General features: G+C 39.0%; 1 protein-coding gene across 1 annotated transcript; it reads right to left on the reverse strand.

The window, feature by feature from the left end:
- Positions 1-1619: 1619 nt before the first annotated feature.
- Positions 1620-9280, reverse strand: trip6 (thyroid hormone receptor interactor 6). Its single transcript, XM_053343902.1, has 11 exons — positions 9078-9280; positions 8568-8603; positions 6277-6505; positions 5650-5753; positions 5342-5455; positions 4614-5201; positions 4162-4258; positions 3901-4070; positions 3610-3788; positions 3378-3498; positions 1620-3050 (listed from the first exon to the last, which is right to left on the reverse strand). The coding sequence occupies exons 3-11, from the start codon at positions 6494-6496 to the stop codon at positions 2919-2921; spliced, it is 1725 nt and encodes a 574-aa protein (XP_053199877.1). The 5' UTR covers positions 6497-6505; positions 8568-8603; positions 9078-9280; the 3' UTR covers positions 1620-2918.
- Positions 9281-10834: the final 1554 nt, after the last annotated feature.

Genomic DNA, 10834 nt, shown 5'->3' on the forward strand with positions numbered 1-10834 from the left:
GGGGATGTCATAGATTTCATCATTCACCAGCTGGAGTGATACCATAACAAATAGGTCCCTGGGCATATACGTTTACATTCACCCAACACACTTGTAAATATTAACCATTATGAGAGACTTGTACCAGAAATGGAGTTTTTCAGTGAAAGACGAAATAAGACAAACTTCATTCAATCGGTCAGGCTAATGAATGAATGAATGAATGAGGGTGCCCTTTAATGTTGCTCAAAGCAATACGCGCCCTCTGCTGGACCCTCAGGTATTACACTCGCATGCAGCCATGCAGTTTACCACTAATGCGTGGCCACGCATTACTATCTCCTGGCCACGAAATACATAATGCGTGGCCACGATTTTTTTTTTCGTGGCCACCAGAGGGGCTCCGTAGAAATGTCTTGATAGCCGATTTAATCAAGTTCTGCTGATTGTATTTTCTTGGCTTTGTTCCTGGGTTTTAAATATGATAATGTCCCTGCTTGTTGCAACATGGGCTACTATTTGCATCTATTTGTTGCTTACACTGGGGGAAATATCCACAATTATGCTGCTTGTTAGACTGGAAGGCGAGAAGATATTCACATTTGAGAAGCTGAAATCGGTGAATTTGGATATTTTAAGATTGACTAATGATTTATTATATTAGCTGGTGATTAATTTAACAGTTGCCAACCACTCCAATGACAAATCACTGCAACTCACTGAGAAGTGCCCCTTTACATTTTCATCATGATCGTATTTGTGTAAAAAGTGACAAACACACAGATTAACTTTATGACATTTTTAATAATCAATTATGTTACTACAACCTGCATTGAGAGAAAATCCGCCCTTGTTGGGCTCACATGCTTTCTCAGTAACTCAACTAACTGCCATTTCTACTTCAACAACCTGCTCCTTCTCCATGTGAATTGATCAGTGGACAGAGGTATGCTGCTGTACCGTCGGCTTTGATTTACAAGTTCAAATTCACAACATTTCGGACTGAACATACAGGGAGCAGGGTGAGTGGTGTGTAAGTGAACAAAATGATGATTCAAAGAGTTGGGATGAGTATGAGGGGAGTTTTAAATGACACTTGAGCATTCATGAAATGATTACCTTGATAACAAAAAGCAGGTTAATGCTAATACAGTATATACATAATGAGATAAATTAACATGAAGTGAAAAATTGCAACTCTGAACCGTTTAAGCATGATCAAGTTCTGTCACAAAAAAAGACTTCACAGACAGATCAAGTAAAAAAAAAAAAAAAAAAAAAAAAAAGGATCAACATGTAACTGAATGACATCCTTGAGGTAAGGCTTCTCAAATTTCTAGCCCTTTAAAAAAGTTACACAAATACAAAAATCAGGACGGAAAGACAAGAGTGTTAAACACAATCAAAACGTAACAAATACTGTAGCTCCAAAGTCTCACAGAAATGAAAACTTGGCCCACGAGTGCAAAGATGAACAGGAATAAAAACCAAAAGTGAAGAGCTGTACGCCAAAATCAGTAACAAGTTTTAGGAGAAAAAGAAAAAAAAATATCATCGTGAATTCAACATTCAATATCTAAAGAATAACCTGTTTGTAAAAGTCGTAGAAGACATTTAATTGACCAAAGCACATGAATTGACCAAATATCCTAAAAATAAAAAAAATAAAAAGACTATCATTTTAGTTTTGCACTTTAAATTGTTTTTTACATGGAGTAGGTAACTCTTTTCCCCCAAATGGCACATATTCAGTACAAACTCTTCACATGAGGCTCAAGCTTTACACGATAGGATGTTTTCAAGTGACCAACACCCTGTTTTCCTTTAGACACAAAAAAGCATTTGACTTCATTGCACCATCATCTTCAATGTAACAGTCAAGTATCAATCAACAACAAATTTAACCTAAAAACAGACAAAAGGAAAAAAAAAAAAGACATTGTAGACATTCAGAAATGTTATTCTGGATTATTTTCTTTTTTTTTAAATGGCAATAATCCTGTTATGAGTGTTGATTTAATAACTAAACAAGTAGCTGTAAAGATTTCTTCAAGCAAAATATTGTACTAGCATTCAAAAGCTAAAGAGAAAAAAAAACATAAAAAAAAACAAAAAACCGTTGGGTTGTAAAGTTTACTACACATTCCTCTTGTCTACATTTCTCGTTCTATGACGCTACTTCACTGCAAAGTTTCACCACTCTAAATACTACATGCTTTCCAACACAGTTCCTTTGTTAAATCAAACTAGCCTGTTATATACAGTCACAGTTGTTGTGTTGTGCATTATGTGCTTTTAATATGCGCGCTTTGAGGCAGTTCAGCACTTTGACCCCCTGCGTTTTATAAATGTACAGGTCCCAAACTCCACAGACAAGCCGTCAACCTTACTATTAGTTATGCTGCTTCTCTGCAAAAACGCTAATTTTGAGGTCTAAATTTGTCGTATCCTTTCCTACTTTCAATGTCTTTGACAGTGAAAATAAACATGCTAGCTGCTAGTTCAGCAATACCGGTGTGGATGAATGAAAGTAGAGCCTAAGCTGCCTGCAGGTCAGGCTACTGTCGTAAGAATACTGGACTAAACACGGCAGATGTGTACCAAAAAGAAAGAAAATGCAGTATGAAATCTGAATGAAAAGGAAACCAGCGAGGCGTGAGTTACTTCATCACAACTCCGTCTCTCATTTGAACCAGTAACAGTAAGAAAATGTTCCTGTGCAAATTAAATTGCGGTTACACACCAACAGAGGGAGCTATAACAAGGTTTATATCAATTCAAAGTCAGACTAACCAGAAAAAAAATGCACAAAAAAAAGAAAGTTCACGAGATTAAACAAAGTAGGGGTATGAAACTGTCACCCCTGTCTATGATATCAATAATATGTGTGAATGCGTCAACCGTTTATAGACCGGTTTTGAACTTCCGACACTGATTCGTTAGCAGTCAGTGGAGATTTTGGCTGAGAGGTCCTGAATGCGGCGGGCGCTGCAGCTCTTACATAAGATGTGGCCGTCCAGCGGGTAACAGCCACGACCCTCCCCTTCTGAGGACAGGAGGAGACCGCATTCCTGAAATTAAAAACGTCAGTCAGTTCAACTCGACACTCTCACATCAACTCATACTGTAAATATTTTGGGGCATTCAGTGTGAGTTTAAAATAGGCCTAAACCAATTATTAAAGAGAACAAGAACTATGAGCTATGACATGAATCAGGATGATGGGTGGATCTTATGAGTTTTCTAATTGTCTAAAGACTTACAAAAAGGTCCCTGAGGTGATGTCACTGCTAAACTACAAGTATAACATTGAGAAATCAAAGCAACTGCGTTTGTTTTTCCGTGCTTCACTCTTTAACCAACCAACCAATTTTGTGTTGCATGTTCCTGTGACTCACCTCACAGACGTAACAGTTGACATGGAAACTGCGGTCCAGAGCAACTATCCTGACAGTCTCCTCCTGACCCTGTTCGGGCATGATGGGCTCACCACACACCGAACAGCGAGGCGCGTACTTCCTGTCAAGGACAAGAAGCATCAGAATGAGTTAGTGAGAGTCAATTTGGAAAGAAGAAACAGGCTTTAAGTCTCATCCCAGAGTTCAGCAGGTGTGTGAAATGTGTGTGTACCTGTGAAAGTCATCTATGCAGTGTATCTGAGAGGTGGCATCCACAGTGAAGGGGACCCCGTCCAAACAGCAGTTACAAACTACACATGTGAAGCAGCGAGGATGGTATGCCTTGCCCATAGCTCGCAGGATACGATCCAAGATGGGCTTGGTACATTTTGAACAGCGCTCTAGAGTGCTCTGATGAGAAAAGCAGAAACAGGATTAAAGTAGACATGACAGAGAACTGCAGGACAAAGATCAACAGAAATTGTAATTTTAGTTTGTAGCTTTTAAAAAAAAAATCACTTACGATGTAACAACTCTCGCAGTAACTCTTCTTGTCCAGGGCGTAGAAAGGTTGTCCTCGAAGACGGGCATGGCAGGTGATACATGTAAAACACTCAACGTGAAACACCTGTTCCATGGCGATACAGCCACTGCCATCTCCGACCACATTGTCGCCACAACGAGCACAGCGACCTGAGAGAGAAGAGTTGGTTTTTATCTTCTGCTTAAATGCAAGAATGCAAGTTTTGCAGTTTCATAACTCATTAAGGAGTTGGGACTGTACCAAAATAATCCTCTGAAGGGGGGTGGTTCATATCATATACCAACTTCTTGGTGAGCCGATCCAGCTCCTCCTCAGGTCTGGGTGTTGCTACCCCCTGCTGGACAAAAGAGGATACATCACATATATGCAAGTGGAAAACCTGAAGAGAACACTGACAAAACTGCAGAAATTGTCTTTTACATGCAAGATTATTTCAGGATTTATGATACTTGTGTCTGAATATTAAACCTATATGTTTTTGACAACTGAAATGTGAATGTGTTGAAAACTGCCAAAGTTGGTTTATTGTCTAGTTTATTTACGGTTTGATCAGAGATGATTTAAATCATTTTACCAAATTCAGATGATTTTATTTATGTTCAGTGTGGGAGATTAACTTAACTTCAATTTTTTTATTTCACTTAAAGCTCACATCTAATTCTCAATGATAAGATGCGCAGTTCCCCCCGTACCTTGCTGGACTGATAAGCAGGACTCAGTGAAGACCCTGACCCTGTTTGATTATTTTCCATCCCTCTCTTAGACATGGGACCCTGGTTAACTCTTCCTCCAGACCCTGAGCTGCTCCCATGGTACCCCTCCTCAGAGTGCATCTCCTGAGTTTGCGAGCTTGGGTGTTGGGAGTACCAGCCCTGTGGACTTGTCTGAGGTGGGGGGCGTGACACATGCTGGCGAGGGGGGGGTGGGGTGTAGGCTTGCTCGGCCTGTCTCCCTGTCTGAGAATACGTGACAGGCTGCGCCGTCTTGACCTGGACGCTGAACCGGGGTCCGGTTGGAGTGGAGGCTGTGGTGTAGGAGGCTGGGACAGGTTGAGGGTAGGGTTTAGGAGCCGAAGATGATGAGTAGTAGTCCTGCTGGTGGGCACTGGAGTACTGAGGTGCGTGGTGCTCATTGGGGTAGGGGGGCGCTGGGTGGTATTGGCTCTGAGGGTGAGGGGGGTAGCCCATGGATGCCCGACCCTGAGGAGGGCCTGCGCTCTGGTGTGCAGGCTTGTAATGATCCCCTGAGAGGTATTTGTTGTAAGGCACATTGTCGTACAGCTGGGAAGTCAGAAACTTAAAACAGTTAAATACTGATGGTAAAATTTGGACAAACGTTATGAAATCAAAACTTAACTATTACACCAATATTTAAAAATCAAGTTCACAACTCATTAGTAAAATTAAGTGAATTATCATACTTGCGTGCTGGAGTCATGTGGGTGACTGTCCAGATCAGCAAGCATACTGGTGAGTGAGTCAATATCAGCATCAATTTTGGAGTGATGACTCACTGGTTTTTCAGGACCACGGTGCTTAAGAAAAAAAAAAAAAAAAAAAAAAAAAACAGGATCAGAAACACATGAGCACATAATCTAAAACCATTTAATTAAATTTATAAAACTATAAATCACTTTTTTGGTCTTTCGCTATAACTATGACTATGACTATAGCTCAAGGTTCAGGCTATTTATTATTAGATTTTTAGAGCGACAGAAGATGCACCTACCATCAGCTCGTAGCTGTCAATGTGAGGACTCCAGCTGCGGTCATCTTTGGGACCATGTGGAGGGGGGTAATAGTGATCACTAGACGAATGATGAATAGGCCCACCTTTTGATTGAAGAACAGACATTAAAAAAAGAAGAAAAAAACTATTCGAGACTTCTTGAATCACCATCTTTTTAAAAATGCTTTTTAAAATTTCGCCTTTAATGGAGAGCTGACAGTAGAGATGCAGACAGGAAACAAGGGGCAAGTCTTTCTTTAATGTGATCTAGAGATAAATCATGGAAACACACTAACATAAATATATACTGATTCCTGTGTAGTTCACTTAGAAAAACCCTACAGACTTATCCATTTACTAAACTTATGTTTAGGTGTGGCTTTTGAGGATTTACTGTATGAAAATATTGTTCCCCTTTATTGTACTTAAAAAGTTCAGTTACAGTTACTCCGTCATAATGATGCTCGTTTTGTGTGCCAACAGTGGTAGGACCTGTACCAACCAGCCTCAAATGTTTGTGAAGTTTGAATAAAGTGGAGTAAATGCTGCAAAAACTGGGGCCCACAATCTGAAATTAAATAAACAGATGAAAAATATTCCAGTATGTGATTAGTAGCGAGGTCTCACCTGTGGGTCCAGTCGCCATGTACCTATTGGCTATCATCCCTCCTCCTCCACCTCCTCCTCCTCCGTTCTGGTCATAGGGGCCATATTTTGGCCGGAAGTCAGACGTGCCCTTCTTGTTGGGGGCTCGGTAGATTGCTGACCCTGCAGAGTGGGACATCTGAGGGACGGCTCGCTCTGGGCTATCCAGAGTTCTCGGTGGCAGCCAGGTGGGACCGGACATGGCAGGCTTCTGAGGTCAAGGAAAATATTAGTTATATTCATCTGTCAAGTGATTTCCACCTTCCAAAAAAGTAGATATAAGTTTATATGACGGCAGCATGTATCTATTGTTTTACTCAAGTACAATGACATCCTAAAAGCAAATCAGTGTTACACACTACTGACTTTCCTTTGCCTGATAACATTTAAGTGAATATGTAGGATTATGCTGCCAGTTTTTAGGACACATTTGCATGGTGGGCACAGCTGTGGCTGCTGTGTGTATTTATGTCATAGGTAACCAATGGAAACTGAGGGATGCTTCAGGCTTTGTTTCCTATGGCAACGGAGACACAGAACAATAGGCTTCTAGTTGAGGAGCAGGAAGAGAGCAGCCGTTCTGAGAGGCTCGGGGATTTCCAGCAGGCTTGCACATTGCCTTAAAACGTGTGCGAGTGTGTGTTTGTGTGCTTCGAGACACAAACACATGATCCCTAACACACACACACAAAGTCATACACAGATACACAAACAGGTGCAAATCTGTGGTTGCCCCTTGCCTGTTGTCCCTCACAATGGTTATTGTCTTTGGGTGTTTACACGCTGGAATCAGTGATTTCCAAATGAAGCGGAGACAAAAACAAGACGGGAAATGTTTTGTAATGATATGTGTCTGTGTACATGTGAACACCTGGCTCATAACAATATATTATGCATCTGTGAGATAAATAACAGTGGGGCACACAGCTGAGCTGACAAAATGCTGACATCCTCCATTCAGATACAGGATTCATTAAAGGAAAAACACATCTAATATGTTTTAATATGTGTTTATTTAAAGTGTATCAAATTACCTGACATGGAAAATGAGAAACTGAAGGTTGTAGATGTTTTTCCAAAAGAATATTTTAGTACTGAACAGTTAACAAAAATGTAACCTCTGATGGGTGTGGGTAATTCCTTCATCTCCTTTACAGAAAAAGTGATTCATTAAAAAAAAACAAGAAGAGTTTAATTATAATTTATTATCAAAACTCAAAGCACAATGAACAAAGTTTTGGAAAGCCACTATGTGATTGACAGTGTCCAAATGGATTACAAGCACAGAGCCAAGCTGAGCCAAATCAGTATTGCCAGGGTGTAGAAATTAAATAACGCACTCAGATTGATTGTATGTGGGTCGTGTGGTCCTCATAAATCCATGTTGGTAAAGAGGATTATAATGATGGATGAGACGATGATACAGAAATACAATGCTTGGACACTGGATTTAAACCTGTATTTGATGTGTATTCTTTTAGTGGTGACTTGTATTTTCCTATCCATGTAATTAAATGTGTACAATTACTTTAACTTTAAAACCATTCACTTTCAGCATGGACTTCATTCACATTACACAGAGACCACCACCTCCGATGTAGACCTGATTTAAGCCCCTGTCTGAATCCGGATGAACACACACTCAAATCCGAGGATGGCTGGCCCAGGAAATTAATCCTTTATCACTCCGCCAATTGTCAGCTTTTTAAAATGTTATTTAAAAATGAATAAAGCTTGTTTAATTGTCAATTTATTAGCTGGAGCTCTTGTTGAATTCAAATAAGGCTCATCAACTCATCAAATGTCAAAGTTGATATGACAGGGAAAAGAGAGTCAAGCAAGCAGGAATGAATGAAGAACATCCGGTGTCTTTTACACTTCAGAGTAAATCGCTAAATACTTCAGCATCATAGAAAACTGATTATTAACAAATCCAGTACACATAAAAAACTGCCAGTAAATAAAGACAGGATTGTGGCTTCCTTTACTTACAGTTTCTGTCAGTTTTACACATATTTCTTGCTTGTCCTGTACAGTCTTTTATTACCAGCTTTTTACTTTGAAGGCTAAAGGCTGTGGCTAACAACATGTTTAAATGTAGCTGCAGATCATTATTAGCGATGTGTGCTTGTTAAAATAGCACAAAATACTAACAAGACAACACGGATTATGTTAACATAGGTTTAAGAAATATGATAACTATATATATATTACTATCCAAACATCTTAAAAGAAGACTAGCAGGCTATTAGCAAGCTGTTAGCATGTCCTACCTTTTACTGCGACTCCCTTCTCTGCCTCGGTCTCATCTACAAATCAATAACATAACAATGGAGACACGACACAGAAACAGCACATTAAACACACAGTAAACACACAATAAATACACATTTCCTTGCTGCTGACGATAACCTTACATTAACTTGTCTCATTTTGAATGAATAGAGAGACTATCTGCCCAGTTGTTTGTCCAAAAACTGTCCTCTGTGCGTCATTTCGGCGTTAAAACACGCCACTTAAGTGTTACAACAACCCATAATGAAGGTTAATACGCCATAATTCACTTTAATAACAGGGTTGTTTACTTGTTTGCTGCCTTGCCTCCAGGCTAACTTCAACACAACCGAGCAGGAACAATCAAATAACGCGACACCTACTACCAGAAAAGACCCACACACGCATTATCTATCTATATATCTATCTATAATCTATCTAATCTAAGTGAAAGTTATAGATATGTACGTGTATAACTTTCTTTTTTGTGTTTAGCGTCGTTAACCTACTTTGTCCCGGATCCTGAGGCCTTCAGCAGCTCCTCACTGCATTCCCAACATGTGACGTCGCTGCTGTCTCTGTGTGTGCGTGCTCTGTCATAGGACACTTTTGGGGACAAACTTCAGATTTAGGACTTAGTTTGTCCAATAGGAGACAAAAGCCGTGTCTCCAACTGGGTTATGATGATTTTTGGGTCAGTGGTTACAGTAAGGCAGACTCCTAAATTTAATCAACCCCCCCCCCCCTCTCCCCTAAAAATAAGTAAATTATTGTTGTTGTTGTTTTTTTCTCCCTAAAAATGATTTTATACAAATTATTTTGAGAGCCTGTCTGTTAGAGATGGGACAAACACTTATGCTACAGGTTCAAATGGTTTTATTTGAATAGCTTTAATGTACTTTGGATAGTTCTGTCATTATTATTGTCTTTCCCTCAGGGTTCATTAACTATCTTAGGGTCCTCTCTGTAGATGATTGTTTATTCTGAACCATTATTATTATAGACTATAATAGACCACTCTACTATGTATTGGTGTAATTTACCTTATCCAGTGAAATGAATTATTTAGCAGGGGGTTTGAACACTTGCAGGACATATGCCAAATTCTCATTAGGAGCTGAGCCCCCCAAAGGTCTGATCCTAGAATCGCCCCTGCAGTAAGGGTAAGCTTTCCTACGTCTCGGGTTTGGGAAGGTTACTTTGGAAATGTAATAGGTTACAGATGACTAGTTAACCTATTGAAAAATGTAATACGTAATGTAACTATTTCAATTACTTAATCAAAGTAATGTAACTTACTTTCATCTTTTTTAGAACTGATGTTTTCAGTGTACCCATTAAGCACCATCTAAGTTCAGGTGTTTTTCATGGATGACATGATGTATAAGGGAGATATTTTTTATAAAGCAAGACTTATCCCTAATTTGAAAATGTATTCATTAGTTCATGTAGATTAACTAACTAATAATTGAATACTGAAGGTGTTATTTAACTATTTATGTTTTGTTTTCCTTTTGGGTTCATGGTCGCCTAAGATGATTTCCCTTTAGTTAAAGACCTCCTGCAGACATGCTTTAAGACACATTAAATACTCATATAAAAATGCTTGCAATAATAATGTATGTCTGACATGGTTTTCCCACAGAGTTTTATTAACTAATTAAAACACGTACTCTGCTTCATTGAACCATGCAGAATTTAAAAACATGCAAATATTTTTCTCAGTGCACTGGAGGCTTCAAGTTTCCACAAAACATCTGTTTAAGTTTCACGTTGGTCCACGATTAGCACAAAATAGTTGTGATGTAATAAAATCATGCTTGCAAGTACACGCGTTAAACTGAGATTTAAGGTGAGCACAGAGAAACGTTCCACTTTTAGCAGATGAATATGAAAACATTTAAACTGCACAGTGAAACTCAAACATGCAGTTACAGTAACAATAATCCAAACACATTTTAATGGATTGATGGATTGATCATTTAAAAAATGTATTTGCTTTTTATATTTGCACTATGGCTGTCAAAGTTAATGCAATAATAACATGTTAATGCCATATACAGTCTATGGTTAATGAGATTATTCGTTTGAAATGTAAAGGATCCAGGGAATGATATTACACGTTTAAAGTTAGATACATTGTGTTAGTATTACTGAGTAATGCTACATTCAGGTCAATATGCCCATTTTTTGTTTCATGTTGGGCTTGAGTTTGTCATGTTATGCTTTCAGTACAGTATTTCATTGTTCTGGATTGTTTCAATAA

This window comes from Scomber japonicus, chromosome 22 (assembly GCF_027409825.1).
Source record: "Scomber japonicus isolate fScoJap1 chromosome 22, fScoJap1.pri, whole genome shotgun sequence".
NCBI lineage: Eukaryota > Metazoa > Chordata > Actinopteri > Scombriformes > Scombridae > Scomber > Scomber japonicus.

Bases quoted from the DNA above. Each gene is read 5' to 3' on its own strand.
- trip6 (XM_053343902.1), bottom strand. From the start codon at position 6,496: ATGTCCGGTCCCACCTGGCTGCCACCGAGAACTCTGGATAGCCCAGAG. The intron at 5,754-6,276 runs GTGAGACCTCGC...TTCAATCAAAAG, and splicing joins CATGGCGACTGGACCCACAG to GTGGGCCTATTCATCATTCG. The intron at 3,789-3,900 runs GTAAGTGATTTT...TTTTCTCATCAG, and splicing joins ACTGCGAGAGTTGTTACATC to AGCACTCTAGAGCGCTGTTC.